The 20,050-nt window shown below is 44.9% G+C and overlaps 1 protein-coding gene across 2 annotated transcripts; it reads left to right on the top strand.

Annotated features, from left to right (window-relative positions):
• Window positions 1–11,711: 11,711 nt before the first annotated feature.
• Window positions 11,712–19,701, top strand: SMIM19 (small integral membrane protein 19). Of its 2 annotated transcripts, XR_013345852.1 has the most exons (4): window positions 11,712–11,893; window positions 14,691–14,815; window positions 18,156–18,279; window positions 18,380–19,701. XR_013345852.1 is itself a non-coding variant. In XM_077814845.1 (3 exons), exons 1-3 carry the CDS (start codon window positions 11,751–11,753, stop codon window positions 18,218–18,220), a joined length of 333 nt encoding a protein of 110 aa, XP_077670971.1. In that variant the 5' UTR covers window positions 11,712–11,750; the 3' UTR covers window positions 18,221–19,701. The 2 variants fall into 2 exon arrangements, 1 of the variants encoding a protein (XP_077670971.1); XM_077814845.1 differs by having other exon boundaries at window positions 18,156–19,701.
• The last annotated feature ends 349 nt before the right edge of the window (window positions 19,702–20,050 follow it).

Raw genomic sequence — 20,050 nt, 5'->3', positions numbered from 1 at the left:
TGTTGCCTGCTATTCTATGTGGAAACACTAGGTGGCAGTGTGAAATACCATTTAACTTCAATTGTGTGCAGTTGCACAGTGACTGAATAACTTGCACCTTAGGCCCTGGAGCCACCTAGCCCTTCATCCAGTAGTTTGTGCATAAACTGCCTCTTAATTCCTTGGCAGGGCTTATAATGTTCGGGTTAGTGGAATCCTTAATTACAGTGGGTGAGTAAATCACATGGGGCAGGTTTCAATGTGTAAATTACTTCATTGGGAAAACTTGTGGGATGAGTGTAAATGAAGCGGTTCCCCCTGGGAACGGTGCACTCAGTACAGAATAGCCTATTGTCTTTGCTGTGTCACATTAACCCCTTTATTGTGTACCTCTGGGACAATGCACAGCCCATGGCATGGTGCAGTCCAACAGCCAGCAAGGACATATGTGGGTACCTAGTTAACATACAGCTGGATGGAGAAGCTGTGGAAAGTTGTACATACTCAGGATTTTGCTTTTTTGTAAGGAAGAGCCCCTGCGCTGTGCTGTTAACACCTCAGCGGCAGGCTTTGCTTTTCATCCCTTCATGTGCAAATCTTCAAATAAGCTTAGAGGCCACCAGCACAGCTGCTAGAGCCTAGGGTGTGCCTTCCCCAATATGCCAGATATGGAGAATGTCCCTTTGGTGGAGAGCTCTTGGTCACTTGGGCAGACAAGAAAGTCCCAGTCTTCTCCTGGGCGAGAGAGCAGATCCACTCTGCCACCTTTAATCATTTGATCCAGGTCTGTGTTGAATAGTCCCTCCATTCCCACCAAGGGGCGAGCTGCTATAGAAAATACCCAGGACATAGGTGAGAGTCACCTAGACAACCCCAGCTTGCGCCCCAGAGCTGCTGGCCATCTTGGATGAGACGTTCTCTGCCAGGACCTGGTCTGCTGTGTTTGGGTTACAATTTATACCACAGTGCATGTGAGGAGAATGACTGGCAGGGCAGAGGGAAGGATTCTGAATGAACTACTGCCCCTTTCTGTCTCCATAGAAGCACCCAATGCCTATACAGTCTGTCTGGTTGGCAAAGTACGCGGAGCCAGGTTCCGACTGTCTGCAGGTTCATCTGTGTCCATGGTCTGATGGGGGTATTTCCATTGACTGCAGAGGGCTTTGGAGCAGACTGTAGATAGACAATCTCTATAGCAACCAGCACATTTTTATTTTTATAGAAGCTAGAACAGCTGTTTCCATGTCCCATCAACTTTCACACAGAGTTGAATAAAAACTGAGAAAGCAAGGTAGGATATGGCCCCATTTCATTCACTAGAGGCATTTTGTTAGCTGAAGTAATTTTAAAGTCCATGTTCCTCTGCATTTAATGACACAATAACTATTAATCAGTATCAAAAGTTCACAGTATGAGAGGGACACATACTTAGTGGCTTGTGTAGGCTGAGCTCATTGCACAGCCCAGGGGCACCCTGCATCCCTCCCAATAAGCCCCCTCTGCTCCCCCTCTATTTCAGGGACTCCATGCAACTCCCCCCAGTCTCCCCTCTGCCAGCAGTCTCTGTGTGTCCCCGTTCCCACCTTCCTCCATTCCGCCCTTTCCCAATGGTGGGCTCTGTCTGATTCCTCTTTCCCCCATAAGACAGTGGCACTGTGTGGCCCCGTTCTGCCATCTCCCCACACCAGGGCCTCCGTGTTCCCCCACACCCCACCAGCAGTTCTGTGTGCATGCCCATTCCCCCCAATACCCTTTCCCCATATGCTAGGAGGGGCTCTATCTGCCCCCCAGTTCTCCATCCCCCAATCTCCCCTCTACCAGGAGTTGTATGTCCCACCTTTCCCCGTCCCAAGCCAGGAGATGTGTGTATGGCCCCCTTTTCTGCATGTGCCCCATCATTATTATTTCTTTTCTTCCTGACGGGAGACAAGTTATTCAGGGTTTCAACATGTTAAACTGTATTGGGCGGATAGGCAGAGCTGAGGTAGGAGCATTATTAAACTGGAGAGTGTTAATGGGTACTATCAGCTGGTTACTGGATCTACAGACAATTGATGAAGTTGTTGTTCTGCTAAAGACACGCCAGGGGCTCCATGTCCCCCATTTCCCTCTTTGGTTTTCTGATTTTCCCCCAAATCAATAGGATTCTGCCTACTGATGCCTAGAACATTGCCTGATGTTTTGGGATTGATTGGATGTGGCATTCAGTAGTAACCATACTACAGACAGAGAAATGCTGTCAAGTTGAGTGAAAGACCTCGCTAGTTCACCCAATAAACCAAACCACAGATTATCTCTATGAAACAGAGGCTGTGGTGTTTCCGAGGTACTATAATTATTACGTTTGGCAGAATGCAATCATATACAGAATCTGTCTTTATGGCCGAAGTGTCTTACCAAGAGCTAAGAGTCCATGGGAACAAGAAAGCTTGAGGCAGAAACATCTCTTTACATTAAATAAAGCATACATTTGAGGTTTCCATTATAACAAATTATATGCTATATGGGGCTTTTAACAAAAATGACTTTATGGTTTTATTCTAACTGAAATACTTGCAGTACTTGCAGTAACCACATGATTTTAAAAAAAAAAATCACTCTGTGTTCTGATGTCTATAACCCAGTATTATTCAGGATGAAATTGTGGGTATATTTACATTGCAATGATGCTTATAAATGGTTCAGGGTTTCCCACAAACAGTTTAGCTTCAGGTTACTCAAACTCAATAAGGAATTCAATGCACACAAGGGATCTTTGATATATTCTTCAAATTAAGTTTTATAGACTTTTGCCAAGATTTTCAAAAATAAGAGCTTGAAAAGTTAGACTCCAAAGTCCATATTTTGAATTCTTAAGAACTGGCTTTTCAAAACTGCAGAGCGTTCACTAGGTTTGCTGGTATAGCTCATTCCAGACCCTCAAAGCAAAATATTGGTAAAAGTCCATTTTTGCTGATATAACTGTGTCTATGCTAAGGGTTTTTGCCAACACAGCTAAATCACTTGGGGATCACACACCAAACCAATATAGCTATGCCGGCAAAAGTCTGAAGTGTAGACCTGACTCAACTCCCCCTGAAGTCAGCAAGAGTATTTCCATCCAAGTTAATGGGAGTTGGCTTTCATTTTTTAAAATATTGACCATAGAAATGTAGGGCTGGAAGAGACCTCGAGAAGTCATCTAATCCAGCTCCCAACGCTGAGGCAGGGCCAAGGAAACCTCGGCCATCTCTGACAGGCGTTTGTCCAACCTGTTCTTCAAAACCTCCAGTGATGGGGATTCCCCAACCTCCCTTGGAAGCCTGTTCCAGAGCTTAACTAGCCTTGTAGTTAGAAAGATTTCCTTAATATCCAACCTCGATCTCCCTTGCTGCCAATTAAGCCCATTACTTCTCCCTCCCATCAGTTTACAGCATCTTCACCAGAAGTGCTACAGTAGCACAGGTGGATTGGTGCAGCTGTGCTGCTGTAGTTGCTATAGTGTAGACATAGCCTGTGTCCTCACTGGGGCTGCACTCCCCAAAATGTGTTAGTAGGACTTGTAGGGGCATATCCCATAGTGCTTTGCGCTACAGTAAACTGAGCGACTATGATTTTTTTCTAGTGAATTGTGGGAGAACTGGTCTATCCTGGGCACACAGGGGGAGTTATGGGAAGGCACTAGAGGAATATCAGCATCCTCACTGCAAAGTGGACTCGTTGTTATACCAATAAAATAAAAACCAGCAGGATCTTATTAAAGGGAAAAAGGCAAAATACCACATTTATTGTGAATACAGAAAGAATCATAGTAAGCAGTTAGTTATAGCTATAACATTCCATTCAATCTCATATTTATTCACACATTCATTCATACAAACACACACACACAGGTTCTACAAGGTTGTTATCATAGTTACCAGCCTTAGAGTTGCTCATGCCAAGCCACTGGCCAGGTGGCCTGGACATGAGGAGGGAGCAGGGCCTTGTCAGATGCTCATCTGATGCTCCTGGAAGTTGGTTTGCAGAATCAGACCCCAAAGTTCTCACTTTTTAGAGTCTATTTTTATAGGAATTTCTTCCTATGCCAGTCTATGGGAATTGCTTCATCATGCTGTTGCTGAATCAATCAGCAGATAGCACATTCCTGACGGCTCCGTGCTGCTAGATGTTATCTTGTTCTTTGGTTCTCCCATTCTTGAGGCTGTTGGGTAGATTCCAGTCTGCCCTCTAGGGGTCCTCTGGTTATTTCCACTTGACGCCTTCTTCAGCCGATGGACACTGGATTCTTAGGCTGGCACCTCCCTGATCATTCAGTTATTATCCACACCAAGCATCCATCCACATACATCCTCTATCTCTATTTTAATCACAATTGTTAATACAACAAAAGGGCGGGGAGTCTCTCGGTGCTGTTTCTGTTGTTAGAGTATTGCTTTGAGTCTCTCTCTCTGTGAATTGCTTTGAGAACAGACTCTGTCTTAGAATGTACTAACACAATTAGCAGCTTGCAAGTTTCACACAGAGAGGGAGAGAAACAATACCAAAAACCAAGAGACCTCTTAATTAGTAATACCCTGGAATTTAAACTATGGGGAATCAAACTCATTTGTGATTTTAATACAGAACTTCTTTAATATGATCCAACATCGTTACCATCCTGAATGAAAGTACCCAGGCTCTAATCCACCCCCTACCTGGGCCAGTTAGCCCAGGTTGAAAGCACCACCACATGCAGATGAGAGGATTTTGTGTGTGGATGGTGGGGTGGGCAACAGATGAGCAGGAGCTCTGGTTAACTCTGTGGTGAAGACAGGCTCAGTAAGATCTACAGATAGAAAGTACTATATAAGAGCAAGGGTTGTGTGTTTTGGTTTTAAATGTGAATTAAATCTGTTCAGCTGTGCCTGCTTCAGAGCTGTGCATGAATGAAAAATGACATCTCCCCCTACTGAAAATGGTTTAGCCTTGCAGCATGGTGCTGTGCTTCAAGGCAAAGTATTGGGTTGTCACATTGTATTTTCCAACAGTCATAACTTTGCACGGTAGAAATGTTTTGTCTTTTTCTGCAAACAAGGTTATTGTACTGAGAACATGATCAATTTAAATCTTATTACTTGTGTGACAGATATGGCAATTTCCTACAATATCATTAAAAGACCGTATCATATTAAGTCTGTGTCTTATGGGCCAGGAATTGCTTGCAGCCTCTTTAGGGGGAAGATGTGAAACCTGGAAGTTCAAAAGACTACACTGAAAATGTGCCAGACAGGTGTAGACTTCTGGTGCAATAAGTGTTAAGTGGATTTCCTGGGGAATCCCGAGGGTGATCTTAATGCAAATTCCCCAACTCCAATTATGCAAAACCTTAGCCTTTTGAAGTTCTGAGGAGAGGATTATTATTTGCTGATTGCTTCTTACAGGAGGCCCAAGCTGTATAAAGAAACAGCTGATCTGCCTAGTCTTTCTTCTGGTCATGGATGTAAAACGGATGAACTTGTAACCACAGGGAAAGCCCAGTTTTGGGTTTTGAAGGACTAAAACTTAGGCTGAAGTTGGAGGTGACCTCTGATATGCTTTTTTAGCATGTGTGTAGGTTCTAATGTTTTCTCTGTAATAATTTTATCTTAATAAATATGCTTGCTTAGAAAGGGCTGTGTGGGAATTTATAACTGTGTGCAGTACACTTGGTCGTAGCCCTTGGAGAGAAAGCAAAGCCCAGGCCCTGGCCTTTTTACGCAGTCTGGCTTGCTGGGATACCACAGCGTAAAGCCAGGTACTGACGGGGAGAGCCACATGAATGTTGATCCATGCCTCCCAAAAGTCTTACTAAAATCAAAGTATATCATATCTAGTGCTTCCCACCCATCCACTAGGTCAGTAACCCTATAGAAGGAAATTAAGGTGGTTTGGCTTGATTTGTTCTTGACAAATCCATGCTGACTATTCCTTATAACCCTACTATCCTCCAGCTGCTTATAAATTGATTAACAATTTGCTCCAATATCTTTCCAGGTATTAAAGTTAGGCAGACTCATCTATAATATGTCTGTTAATATGGCTAAATTAAACGTATACATCTGGAAACAAAGAATGCAGGCCATACTTACAGGATGGCGGACTCTATCCTGGGAAGCAATGACTCTAAAAGAGGTTTGGGGGTTATAGTGAATAATCAGCTGTACATGAGCTCCGGGTGTGACACTGTGGCCAAGAGCTAATGCAATCGTAGAATGCCTAAACAGGGGAGTCTCGAGTAGGAGTAGACAGATTACTTTACCTCTGTATTTTGCAAGGATGTGACTGCTGCTGGAATACTGTTTCCAGTTCTGCTACCCACAATTCAAGAAGGATGCTCATAAATTGGAGAGGGTTCAGAGAAGAGCCATGAGAATAATTAAAGAATTAGAAAATATTTCTTATAGCGACAGACTCAAGGAGCTCAATCTATTTATCTTAACAAAGAGAAGGTTAGAGGTGACTTGATTACTATCTACACAGGGAATAAATATTTAATAATGGGCTCTTCAGTCTAGCAGAGAAAGGTCTAACCAGATCAAATGGCTACAAGTTAAAGCTAGACAAATTCAGATTGAAAATAAGGTGTACATTTTTAACAGTGAGGGAAATTAACCACTGGAACAATTTACCAATGCGTGTGTTAGATTCTCCCTAACTGACAATTTTTAAATCAAGATTGGATTATTTTTCTAAAAGATGTGTTCTAGAAATTATTTTGTGACAGTTCCATGGCCTGTGTTATACGGGAAGTCAGACGAGATCCGAGATTCTCAATCTGTGGTCCGCAAGCTCTATTCAGGTGGTCCGTGGATAGTTCCCTCTAAGGTGCGCGTCTGGGCGGCCGCACACAAGAGAATGAAGGGCCACGAACATAATTAGGTGCCTGGACCCTGGAGAAGATGCACATGTAAGGTGAGGTGGTGGCCTTGAGGGGAATAGGGGGTACGTGGGAGGGGGCAGTGGAGTGAGAAGAGGGGGTGGGGGGAATTTGGGACGTGCAGGGCTGTGGTGGCCAGAGAAAAAGGTGACTTTCTCCAGCTCAGGGGCTGCTGTGGCGGGGGAGAGACCCCCCTCCTTCCCAGCCCCAGCTCGGGGGCTGCCATGGTGGGGGAGAGGGCACATACATCACATTAGAAAGGTAGGACTACTGATATTAAAAGATAAGTTGTGTGCTTTTATTTGTAGAACAAAAAAAGTTTATTAAGTTTTTTTTATATATAGCGCTTTTATCCAAAGCACTTTATAATAGTTAGCTAACAGTACAAACAACATTTGGAAAGATCATTAAGTGGTCTGCCGAGACCCTCAGCAATTTTCAAGCGGTCCATGGAAAAAAAAAGTTTGAGAACCACTGGACTAGGTGATCATAGAAGATTAGGGTTGGAAGAGACCTCAGGAGATCATCTAGTCCAACCCCCTGCTCAAAGCAGGACCAACCCCAACTAAATCATCTCAGCCAGGGCTTTGTCAAGCTGAGCCTTCAAAACCTCTAAGGAAAGAGATTCCACCACTTCCCTAGGTAACCTGTTCCAGTGCTTCACCACCCTCCTAGTGAAATCGTGTTTCCTGATATCCAACCTAGACCTCCCTCACTGCAACTTGAAACCATTGCTCCTTGTTCTGTCATCTGCCACCACTGAAAACAGTCGAGCTCCATCCCTTTGGAACCCCCCTTCAGGTACTGAAGGCTGCTATCAAATCCCCCCTCATTCTTCTCTTCTGCGGACTAAACAAGCCTAGTTCCCTCAGCCTCTCCTCGTAAGTCACGTGCCCCAGCCCGCTCATCATTTCTGTTGCCCTCCGCTGGACTCTCTCCAATTTGTCCACATCCCTTCTGTAGTGGGGGGCCCAAAACTGGATGCAATACTCCAGATGCGGCCTCACCAATGCCGAATAGAGGGGAATAATCACTCCCCTTGATCTGCTGGCTACTAATGCAGCCTAATATGCCGTTAGCCTTCTTGGCAACAAGGGCACATTGCTGACTCATAGCCAGCTTATCATCCACTGTAATCACAATGGTTCCTTCTTCTCTTGAATCTATACTGAGGGAACTCTCTGGGTCAGCTAAGCTAGCTTTGAAGTCTCTTCACAGCAGTTGAGCTGCTATAAAGAAGCTGCAGCAGGCCCCAGACTCAGGGCCTACATCTCCAAAACCCCTATGGGGAAAGCCCTGTGGGGGTGCGGGGAGAACAACAGCTCCCATATGGCAGGTTCCATGTTGTCTCACTGAAGGAGAGTTGCCACATGCTGCAGGTCTGGGAAGAAGGCTTTCTGAGGATAGGCCTACACCGTAAAGGAAAACCCGCAGGTCTACAGTCCCAGAGCTCAGACTCCAGCCCCTTTCCTGCCACCAAAAGCAACATATAATGCTACTAATCACAAAACTGTGTGTGTGTGTGAGAGAGAGAAGGGGGAGACAGAAACCTGCTTTTTTGGCTGCAGGAGGGGTGTAGAAACAGGCCCTTAAAGATAATTAGTGTTACATTTAATTAATTCAAACCCCAAAAACAGTACATTGAGAAGCAGTGTAGACCAGTGGCTAGGGTACAGGACTGGGAGTCAAGTCAAGAGACCTGAATAATATTTCCAGCTCCGCCACTGACCTCCTGTGTAACCTCAGGTCAGTCACTTCACCTCTCTGCACTTGTTTCATCTCCCACCTTTGTCTTGTCTATTTAGACTGTAAAGCCCAGATCCTCAGAGGGAATCAATGGGACAGGCACCTACAACTCTTTGTGGTAGGGACTGTCTCTTACCATGTGTTTATCAACACCCAGCACAATGGAGCCCCGATCTCAATGAGGGCCTATAGGAATTAGTGAAAAACGAATGACAAAAACAAAATCGAGGGAACAAAAATTGTTCTTTTTATTCCTTATATCTCCCTTTACAGATCACAAGGACCTTGTCTTGGCAAGCTATCGTAAGACAGTTAGCAAGAGATTTTAACAAGTTGGTAAAAAGAAAACAAGACCCCCTAGAACACTGCAATTCAATGAGAAACTGTTTAAATTTCCTGTGAATCAGTGTTTAACTGTTTTAAATAAAGTTTGCGAGATGATAAACTCCCCTTAGTAGTTTACCCAGCAGTCTAACTGGATGCTATTATGCTTTAATGAAATGTAATTATGCCTAACTGGTGTTCTTTAGCTCTTGTTCCCCATGCTGCGTGGGCAACATCACTCTTCCCAGGAAGCAGATACCAGTCTCTATTTCTTTGGTATATAGCAAGCTTTATAATTTTTATTCTGAGATGTGTTAGTTTTAACTTGTCTCAGGTTCATAGCCTACTGATTCAGTAGAAACATTTTGAAACAGGCAGTGCAGGCAGAGGGAGTCTTAACTTTTCACTGAAAAGTAAGCATGTGCTTACTTAAGATGAACTTAAGTCCATGCTTAAGTGTCTTCCAGAATGTGGTCCTGGATGGAGACAATGCCATAATCATCCATGTCGTCTTTGTCAGCTCCAGGCTGGATTACTGCCGTGTATCCTACTTGGTGCAAAATGTAGCAGCCCTCTGATAGCCTGATCTTGTGCCCACTGAAGTCAATGGCAAGGCTTCCATTGAGTTTAATCGAGCAGGCTCAGACAGTGGCTTAGTTGTGCTTTATGGCAGGACCATATTACCTCAGTGCTCCCTGTTTTCTAATTCACTTCCACTTCTAGCTTAGAGAATGAAAACCATTTAAGTGTTGGAGTTTGGGGAGCTTTCACTCTTAGTGTTTTACTCAGGCAACTGAGAGCAGCTGGGATGTTCGTACTAGTAAATCTGAGCTGTGTACACTTGCCTGTTCTTGGCGGAGGGCATCTGGCTCCAGAACCTGCTTAGGTCTGATACAGCACAGGTTAGTTGACTTTCCAGGAATGTTAGTGCCTTTCTGGTCAGGCAGGCTTCTTCTAAATGGATGGGTTGAGAGCACTTTGGCTGTCTTGCTCTGCCATGAGCCTGGGCTGCATTTCACCTAGTTACTCCTATATTGAACCCAAGAGCCTGTGTTTAGCTAAAGTCTTTCTAGAAGATATGCATCAAGTCTTGACTTGAAGATCTAGAGATCTATTACATCCAATGGTTAATCACCCTCACTGTTAACAATTTCTGCTTTATTTTTAATTTGAATTAGTCTTGCTTCAGCTTTCAGCCATTGTTTCTTGTTCTGCCTTTCTCTACTAGATTAAAGAGCCCCTTTGTACCTAGTATTTTCTCCCTATGAAAATACTTATACACTGTAATTAAATAACCTGTCAATCTTTTTAATAAGCTAAACAGATTTGGTTCTTTAAGTCTCTTACTGTAAGGCATGTTCTCCAGTTCCCAAATAATTTGTATGGTAAACTCTCTCCAATTTTTCAACAGCCTTTTTAAAATGTGCACACCGGCACTGGACATATTTCAATATCTGGCTCACCAATGCTGTATACATAAGTAAAAGCTCCTCCCTACTCCCCATTTATACATTCGCTGTTTTTGTCACAGCATTGTACTGGGAGCTCATGTTGTTGCTTGTCCAGTATGACCCCTAATTTTTGTAGAATCACTGTTTTCCAGAGTTTAGTCTTCCATTTTGCAAGTAAGACCTTGTATTTGGTTTCATTAAAATATATCTCTGTATAATTGCCCTATCCTCATCATATTTTACCATTCCACCAATCTGTGTCATCTGCAAATATTATTAGCAGTGATTTTATATTTACTTCCAAATAATTGATACAACGGTTGCATAGTCAGTCCTAGAACCAATGGAACCACTCTAGAAACACACCCATTCAATGGTGATTCTCCACTGACTACTTTTTGAAATCGGTCAGTTAGTTCTTAACCCATGTCACATGTGCTTTCTTGTTGCTGTACAGTTCTAATTTTAATGAGAATGCCATGCCGTACTCGGTCAAATGCCTTACAGAAGTTTAAATAGTTTACGTCTATGCATTTACCTTTGTCTATATCAACCAAATTTATAATCTCATGAAAGAATGAAGAAAAGGAGGACTTGTGGCACTTTAGAGACTAACCAATTTATTTGAGCATAAGCTTTCGTGACCTACAGCTCACTTCACCGGACGCCTGCTCAAAGCTTATGCTCAAATAAATTGGTTAGTCTCTAAGGTGCCACAAGTCCTCCTGTTCTTTTTGCGAATACAGACTAACATGGCTGCTACTCTGAAACATGAAAGAATGAGATTCCTCTTGGTTTTTTACACAACACCCTAACTGTAGGGCTATTATGTTTCAATGAAATATAATTATGCCTAACTGCCGAGTATTCTTTCACTCCTTTCCCATGCTATGTGGTGGAGCTATTCACTCCCATGCTGCAAAGGCCAAATTTTTTTTTTTTTTTGGTTAATAAGGATTGGGTTTGTAATCTGTATTCCGCCGTGTCTGCCACTCGCCTGGCGCGACGTTCTTGCTGAGTCGTGATTTCTGGAGCTGGAGGCCTTGGGCTAATCGTAAAAGCGTTAAGCAGGGAAGGACCTCAAGAAATCATCGAATCCAGCCCCCGCCCCCCATGCTGAGGCAGCACGAGCTACCCCTGGAGCATCCTTCACGGGCGTTTGGCCGACGGCACCTGCTCTTCGAAACCGCCCCCAGGGGCCGCGCTCCCCAAAGGCGGGCAGCCTACTGGCGCCCGTGACAGGCAGGAGCCCCGCCCCTCCGCGCGCGCGGGCCCCCCCGGCTAGCCCCGCCCCCCGGAAGTGATGGCTGAACCCGTGCGCTCACTGCCGGGGGGGCCCCCGGGTTGCGTGGCCGGCGCTGGCCGGGCGCCCTATGGCGGCGGTAGGAGCCGGAGCCGGAGCCATGAGCGACAGCGATGCCCTCGACTACTCGGTGCACGAGGCCTGGAACGAGGCCACCAACGTCTACCTGCTGGTGGTGCTGGCCAGCCTGGCGCTGCTGGTCTACGCCCGCCGGTGAGGGGACCCCTGCCCGGCCTCCGCCCTGGGCCCGACTCGCACGGGGCGGCCCCAGCGTCCCGAGCCGCCAGGGCTGCGGTCGGAGCGACCGCCCGCACAGCGCACTGCCCCGGGGAGGGGCGGCCTGGCCTGCCTGCCTGCCTGCCCTGCTCAGCTGGGCCTGTCCGCTGCGGGCGGGGGGGGCGGGAGGGCTGCACCCAGGCACCTGGTCCTCCTGGGGGATTTCTGTGCCCCCCACCCCCCCAAAAAAATTAAAAATTCTCCACAACGTATTTTAAAATTCTGCATATTTTATTTGTCAAACATCCTGTCTCCCGCCAGTTTTAATTAGTTGGGTAATGTATTTCCAAATACCTGTCTGCAAGTATGTTATGCAAAAATGCAGACAAAACATAAAAAAAAGATTCAGGAAATGGTTGCTTGACAAATAGATTCCTGCCTAGGCATATTAATACAGAACTTTCAGCAATAATCCATGTAGACTACAATAGGGAAATCTATTTCCTGCACCCCTCAGAAGGAGTACAAAGTCTTTGGGGAGCCATGGTAATGGAGTTGCTCAGGGACGGGACAGGAAAGGAGGCTGGGACTAAACCTGTAGAGTTGTTGGATGTGGGTGGGAGAAGTATTGAACAGTTTTTTTAAGGGAGGGAAGGATTGTTGGGGAGCATCCACCATGTAGACTCTGGCTGACCCCCTAGCCTCTCCCATTCAGTCATGCATATGTGCCCCTTTCCCTGTGTGTCCCTGCAGCCCTCCTCCCTTGCAGCCCCTAGCTCAATGCTGTCCCCTCACTAGCTTCTGTATCCGTGCCTCAGTCTGTCTTCCCCCCTCTAGCCCTTCTGAACCTGCGTTCGCTGTAGACTCGCGAGGGCCACGCAGGCATGTGGGGAGAGGCGGCCCTACCCCAGCCCAGCCCCACCGGAGCTGCTGGGGAGAGGCACCCTTCACCTGGTCCCGAGCTCCTGTGGCGAGAGAGGGCTGGGGGGAGTCCTCTCTCCCCACTGCAGCCCTGGGGCTGTCTGCACCCCAAATCCCTCATCTCTGGCCCCACCCTAGTGCCTGCACCCCAACCCTCTGCTCCAGCCCTGAGCCGCGTCCTGCACCCCCAGCCAGTGCTCCCTCTCTCTCGCATCCCAACCCTCTGCCCCATCACTTCCATACTGGTACACATAACAAAATTCATTCTGCCACACAGATGTACAAAATTAGAGGGAACACTGTTCTGAACCCCATTCTGTGATCCTCCAGCAGTTCCCTGTGCCCTGCTCTGTCCCTCCCTGCCTCCTCACTGCTGTGGGGAATGCAGCCTCTCCAGCTGGACCTGCTGTGGGGAATGCAGCCTCCAGCAGGCTGCCCTCTGTTCTAGCACCACAGCGGCCCCTGGTGGGTGAAAGGCATAACTTCAGCGCCTGTCTGGCAGAATCTATATTCTGTGGAGAAAAAAATAATCCGTGGGACCATGAATTCTGTGAGTGTGCAGTGGTGCAGAATTCCCCCAGGAGTAACATGGATCCAGCAGAGCCACTGGCTCACTTAAATTAATACTCTGGATCCCATATGCTCCTCCTGCTCCTCCAGTTCCTTGCTGTGGCACTTCCTTGTTCCTAGCATGATTTCCATCCTGGGCAGCAGGTTACATCATTGTCAGTGTAATCTGTGACATAGCAGCAACAACACCTTGCTAAAGGTGACTCTCTGCCATATAGCAACAGAGGTGCTAACATGGCTTCCCTGGATGCTGTGAACAAGACTTCAATAGAAAGGATAGGGAGGATCTAGAAGATCCCAAGAAGAAACAGATGTGTCAGTAGAATTGAGGTTTAGGGAGGACAGTTTTTCTTTCTTATGTCTTGAGGCCTGTGTTTTAGTTTGATGCTTTTTGGTACTTTAGTAAAGAGAATTAGTGTGCTGGCTTAGTACAGTCTTTGTAACCTGTGAGAGCCAACTGTTGGAGAGGGGAGACAAATTGGTCTCCTGCCACTCATCTACTTGCCCAGCACCATTAAGTCTAATTGATGTAGTGATTTAGTGTACAGGAGTGGGAGTTATCACTAATGGCCTCTTATTTAAAATCTCATCTACCATCCCTCTCTGTTTCTGAATATTTCAGCTGGAGAATAGGGGAGAAGATAGGGCATAATTTATCGTCTTTTATATTATTCTTCCTTCAATGTGATTAATGCCTGTGCTTCTCTCTCATGGATCAATGTCTGTGCATCAGTGGATCAAAATACTCCAGACGAGTGTGTTGGAAGTTGAGTATTTAAGAGTAACAGTGTTCTGCTAGCTTCAGTGGTTTGTGTGACCTCCCATTCCTTTATCTGATGCAGGTAGGACTGGAGTTTGCGCTAGCATTCGGCTGAATTATGCACAGGGCAGAAACAGAGAAGGGACACAGTGGTAAAGGGAAAGGGGCAAGAACGGTACTGAAAAAGGAGAGTGGTGAAGGGATAGAGCATGGACAAAGAGGAAGATGATGAGGGATTTCATCCAGAAGCAGCATGATTGGTGAGGTAGGGACAAAACCTCCTGTTGCAAAGGGGAGGGGTGTTATGGAGCAAAGCAGCAATGAGCGTTCTCCTGGGAACGGCTACTGACTCGCTTTTAATAGCACCTGCCATCCTTCTTAGGATACTCTTCAATGAGAAAAAGTGTGTTACTTCAATTAAAATATGTGCTCAAGGTAGTCTTTTAATACTTAGCTTCTAAATAAAGACCCTGGAAGATACTCTTTTTGAAATACTTCAAAATATTGTGTTGCGGGTTATTTATTATTCCTTTCATATTTTAGGAATAAAAGGAAGATCATGCGAATATTCACAGTGCCTCCTACAGCAGAGGCACCGTCAGAGCCAAACTTCTATGACAATATGAAAAAAATCCGCTTAAGACAACAATTAGAGATGTATTCTATCGGTAAGATCGTGCTCTGTCCTCTGAGATGTTCAGATTCCTGAACAGTCAAAGAAAGATGCATGTTTTAAAATAGAGTAAATATTTCGACACTATAGCCCTTTGTAGAACAAAACCCAGAATCTTACACTGAGCTATTCGGTGCAAGGTTCTGCGTTGTCAGAAACTTAACAATTATGGAAAATGTAAGGGCCTAGTTCTGTCCTCACACATGTGTTAACTCTCATGTAAGGCTCTCATCCTGAAGTATGGTAACTTCAGTGGGCCTCTATGCGAATTCACCATGTGCAGCACGTTGCAGAATCAGGCCCCTCCTGTATGGGTATTTTAGTTGTCAACAATGAATCTAATATGGCAAGTAGAAATAGCTCTTAAGGCAAGAAGGGACCATTATGATCATCTAGTCTGACCTCCAAATACTAACGTTCAGCAGAAGTACTTATAACTGCAGAGAGCTCAAGGTGGGATTTTCATAGGCTCTCAGCATTGGCCTAACTTTGCTTCCAGGGAAGATTTATTATTTTATGTGTATTATTTATGTGTAACAGCAGTTCCCAATTCTTTATTACAATACCAGCTGTATCTGTTCAGATGGCACAAGCGGGGTGGGATCTGGCCGTAAATGGTCATCAGGGAATTTCCCTGGTGTTGGGCAACTCTTCATTGGCATGTAGCTGTCAGAGCTGCACTAGCCACCCCCACATTGCCTTAGGAGGCAGTGTGGCAGAGCAGAGCTCCAAGTGGCTGCTCTAACTGACACTTGGCCCATTTCAGGCACACCCTCAGAATCTGAGCCTCAACAAGCTCCCCCACCCCAATGAGCAATAACCATACACAGTTGTGGAAGGGTAGATGATGAAGAAAAATCTAGTGCTTTTGAGTCCTGGTGTTTAAAAGGTGGTTTCAATTCTAAAATCAGGCCACCATCTCATCTATGAATGAGCAAGGAAGGACAGGATCACATCTCCCATATCCTACTGCCCTTTTGGTGTGGGAATTTTTAGTGTCCCACAAACTAAGAAATAAGAATGGCCATACTAGGTCAGACCAATGGCCCATCTAGCTCAGTATCCTGTCTTCTGACAGTGGCCAATACCAGGTGCTTCAGAGGAAATGAGCAGACTAGGGCAATTATCGAGTGATCCATCCCGTGTCATTCAGTCCCAGCTTCTGGCGGTTAGAGGTTTAGGGAACCCAAAGTATATGGTTGCAGCCCTGATCATCTTGGCTAATGGCCATTGATGGGCCTACATATTGTGAGTTACTTTCTTGGTAAGGAACAGCATGATTGCAGACTGGCTGAACTGATCTTTGTGGTGAACTCACTCACTGATCGATGGTTCCTAAATTGAGTGGGTGGGTCAGTGTCTGTCATGTTCTCTGGTTAATGGGTTCCTATGCTCCTCTGAGCACTTACCTTTTAGAAGTTCTTGTTTTATGGGGAAAAGATTCTGTTTCTAGAAAACTCTTCAGCACTTTCTGGTGGTGGTATACCTTTACTTACATACTGCTACCCCTCCCCCCCACCCCGCTTAGCTGGAGAATGATGGGATATTTCCATAGTAGATGTGTGGTATTTATCATGATGGTTCTGGGAGCGGTTTATGTACCCCAAATTGGTGCCGGAAAACTGCAATTGGTGGGTTAATTTTTGTTCATTGATCCTTTGGGTGCTATTTTTCTCTTTCTGTGGACACCTCTTTGAACTTTGTAGCCTCCAAGAGGGGGATTATTTTACAACTGGCGCGACAGGTGGGGAGGGTGGAATTATTTTCATAAGGTACAAGTTGTAATAGATCCTTGTCACCTTCCAGCTGCTTTCCCTGCAGAGTTGGAGATATGTTTGATATGTTGATACTCCAAACTTCCATGGCAGCTAGAAGCATCAGGGAGCCCACTACTGGGAGCTAGAATCCTTCAAAATTCTTCAGGTATGGGAGTTTTTCAGCTGGAAGTGCAAAACCAAAGTGTGTGCATCTATTACAGTTTATACCTTCTGAAAAGGCTTGTTAGAAGAAAGTAAGTATTTTTAGGCTCTTCTCACCCTATAGTGCTTATGCATTAACTTTTATATTTTTAAATACCATCTACAATAATAAAATATACCATATGTGTGCAATAGTATAGCTAGAGTTGCTTGGGGGAACCATAACTTTGCATTGTTTCCTTATAACTTCTAAGTATATATAAATTGGCAGCATAGGTTTTGCCAGGACTGTCTCGGTGGGTTAATGGCAGTAAGTCTGAGCAATGTCATCACAGGAGATGGCCCCTGAAAGGTGTATCCATTGGGATAGTCATTGGGGAGAAATTTGACTAAAGGTATTGAGTCGTTATGGATCTGCACTGACCTATTGGAGAAGTTCAGAAGCAGCCTTCATCCTGCATTCTGCTGTGTACATCTGATGCTGATAGTAGCTTCTGCTTTCAAATCACTGCCCAATAATGCCACTTCTGCTCACTGGCAACTGGATACCTGAGCAGACTGGAATAGATACAGTTTCTCACCACTATGAGTTTTGCTAGTATTTTCATTGCTTTTGAAGATATAGAGGTAATTGTTTAGAAAAACTTAGGGAGATCCTATCCCCTTTCTGTTCACATTTCTGACTGAAAGATTTCAGGATGTATCCCAGATGTTTCCCTTCCCATCTAGGGTGACAACTCTCCTTTCCATCTCCCCTGTCTTTCATTAGGATATCTTAAGTCTGGGTTTCCAGAACATGTGAGCTGGATTGAGTGCCCAACTCTCCCACTCCTTCTGAAGTTATGGGCTGTCTTTATAGTTTATCTCAGGCTGAGATACTTTGCTTCATGGTCACAACTGGCATATTAGAAGCGGCTTAAATCGAGTTTATTACCCAGGTAGTTTCCACTGGGTAATAAACTTGGCCAATCCTTTTTTTCTTAGTAGTCTCTAGAGCTTTTTAGTCACAGAGAGTGGGACTATATTCTAAATAGCTAGAATCTGTTACAAGTTGTAACACATTCATTCATGCCCACACAACCTTCCCAGCAGTGTTGTGTATATATATTCGCATCCTTTACTGTTGTCTTCAATTCCGAAATAACAAATGGTGGCATTAAGGGTTGTTCTACTTAAACTGACGGGGTGTAACGTAACATCTGATTTCTGTTGAGTAGTTACTGCCTCCAAATTTAATGAATTGGAAATTTTGTGAAATCAGTAGTTTTCCTTCAGTGAAACGTTTATTTAAATTACAGACCAAGACTGGTCTTCTACCAGAGCTAGTCTTTCTATTAAACCCACCTTCCCAGTGATCACCATGCCTTTATAGAGTATAAGGGATAACAATTTAATTATGTTTTAACTCTTTTCCAGCAAGGAAGTATGACCAGCAGCCGCCACAGAAACAGACTGACAGCGTACAACTCTCAATGGAATGAAGTCTCAAATTGTGAGAATTCAAGCAATTTTCACAGTGCTGATAATGACAGGAGAGTTGGTATGGAGTCATTTTCAAAGGAACTTTAATGGCATATGTGTTTTAAAAAATTCTCTCCTATAAATATATTTCTCGGAAACTTTTCTTTGGGCCTGTTTAGGTACTTACTGAACATCTGCTGATTCTTTAAAAATGAAAGCACCTAATACGTTCCAGTCTTGCTCAAAGAAACACTTGAGGGAAGATGGCTGTAGTCCATAATAAAGAGATGTTCAGCATGTTCCAGTGGTTTCCACTGTTGCCAATACTTCGGTGATCAGCTCCTTTGCTGAACAGGGGTATTTTTGCAACATGGCAATAGAGGACGTTGGGCTTATTGGGTAAGTTTCTACTGTCTGTCTCCTCTGATGATGGTTTCTTAGGGGAGCACATGGAAAAGTCAGGCAGTGCCTATGTGCCTGAATATTGCCAAGTTTTATGTCTCATTTGAACACCACTGGCTTCTGCTGTCAGGGAACACAGAACAGAACATTTACAATACATGCAATTGTGCTCCTGTAAATTCATAGCTGAAGTGAATAGCTCTTGAGAGCCAGAATTGTATATCATTGGCCTTATTGGAGAGAAAAAGTGAATTTTTCATCTGTACAGCGAGCATAATTATAATACTGTACCTCCATGTTGAAGCTTTAATGAAAGCTCAGATCAGGAGGATGGTAGATAAGTCTTGTTTGCTAAAGAACTGTATATTGTAATGCTGTAGTAAAGATTATTAAAATAGAGAGGAACCCAATAAACCAGCTAACTAAGTGAGGACTCCCCCTGGAGCACTTATTGCCTGTTCTTTTCATTCTCTCTGGAGCAGTGAGAAATTGGTCAGTGTTGGAAGATGGACCATTGGTCTGATCCAGTATGGCCGTTCTTATGTCCTCCCCCAGTCCCAGGGGCAATTATCAGCCAGTGCAGACTGGTGAGTTTTTGGTCTCTTAGAATCAGATTAGGACAGAAAATCTGACTTGTATCCTTTAAAATACGATAGTAGAGCTGTATAAACTATAATCTATGCAGATGGAGAAATAATACATAGGGAGCGATAGAGGAAGGAAATGCTGATTCTGACAGGAAAAATGCAGCCTAACACATCTGTAGAATAATATTCAGTGGGAGGGGAAGTTAAACTTGTAAACATGTAGGATATCAGAGAAATTAGAGATTGAAGAAACCTATTAGGTTATTTATGTCTGTCCTTCTGCTAGTGAAGGATTGTATTTATACTAAAGTTTCTACTTGTAAATTTCAAGTGGTGGATCTTCCTTTGGAAGATTAGTCAATAATAACAGATCTCATGTTGGGAAGTTTCTCCTAATTTTCAGCCTTAATTTCCCCTTCTTAAAGTACTCCTGGATATGTGAAATACTGTTTTTTGTATTGTCTTTTAATTGGTTTACTGGCATTTAATAGTAAAATACATATTGAACGGAAGTTGACTGACGAGCTTTTCTGAGAAATTTTCTTGGCTACACTGGGCTTTGGGGGACACAAGCCTGGAGTTGGCAGCCCCCGAGTTACGCTTACTTGGCCCGCAGCGAGCCGGGTAGATCTCCTCGATCCTGGCGGCGGCGGGGTGGATGAGTGCAGACCGAACTCCCTGCGCTTGCCGGGCCAGAGCTTCACCGCCGAAGCCGGGAGCGCAGGGGGGTGTCCTGCGGGGACACCTTGCAGCGAGATGGGCAGCGGGCGGGCTCGGGGCCTGGGGCGACGCTCCGTGACGGGGCTGCGGCCGGGGCCGGCCTGCCGGGGGCGAGAGGGGTCAGTCCGAGTTGCCTCACGC

The sequence above is a fragment of the Eretmochelys imbricata genome, chromosome 4 (genome assembly GCF_965152235.1).
Source record: "Eretmochelys imbricata isolate rEreImb1 chromosome 4, rEreImb1.hap1, whole genome shotgun sequence".
NCBI lineage: Eukaryota > Metazoa > Chordata > Testudines > Cheloniidae > Eretmochelys > Eretmochelys imbricata.
This window is presented reverse-complemented; position numbering and strand designations above follow the sequence as displayed.

Bases quoted from the DNA above. Each gene is read 5' to 3' on its own strand.
- SMIM19 (XM_077814845.1), top strand. From the start codon at position 11,751: ATGGCGGCGGTAGGAGCCGGAGCCGGAGCCATGAGCGACAGCGATGCC. The intron at 11,894-14,690 runs GTGAGGGGACCC...TTCATATTTTAG, and splicing joins CTGCTGGTCTACGCCCGCCG to GAATAAAAGGAAGATCATGC. The intron at 14,816-18,155 runs GTAAGATCGTGC...ACTCTTTTCCAG, and splicing joins ATTAGAGATGTATTCTATCG to CAAGGAAGTATGACCAGCAG.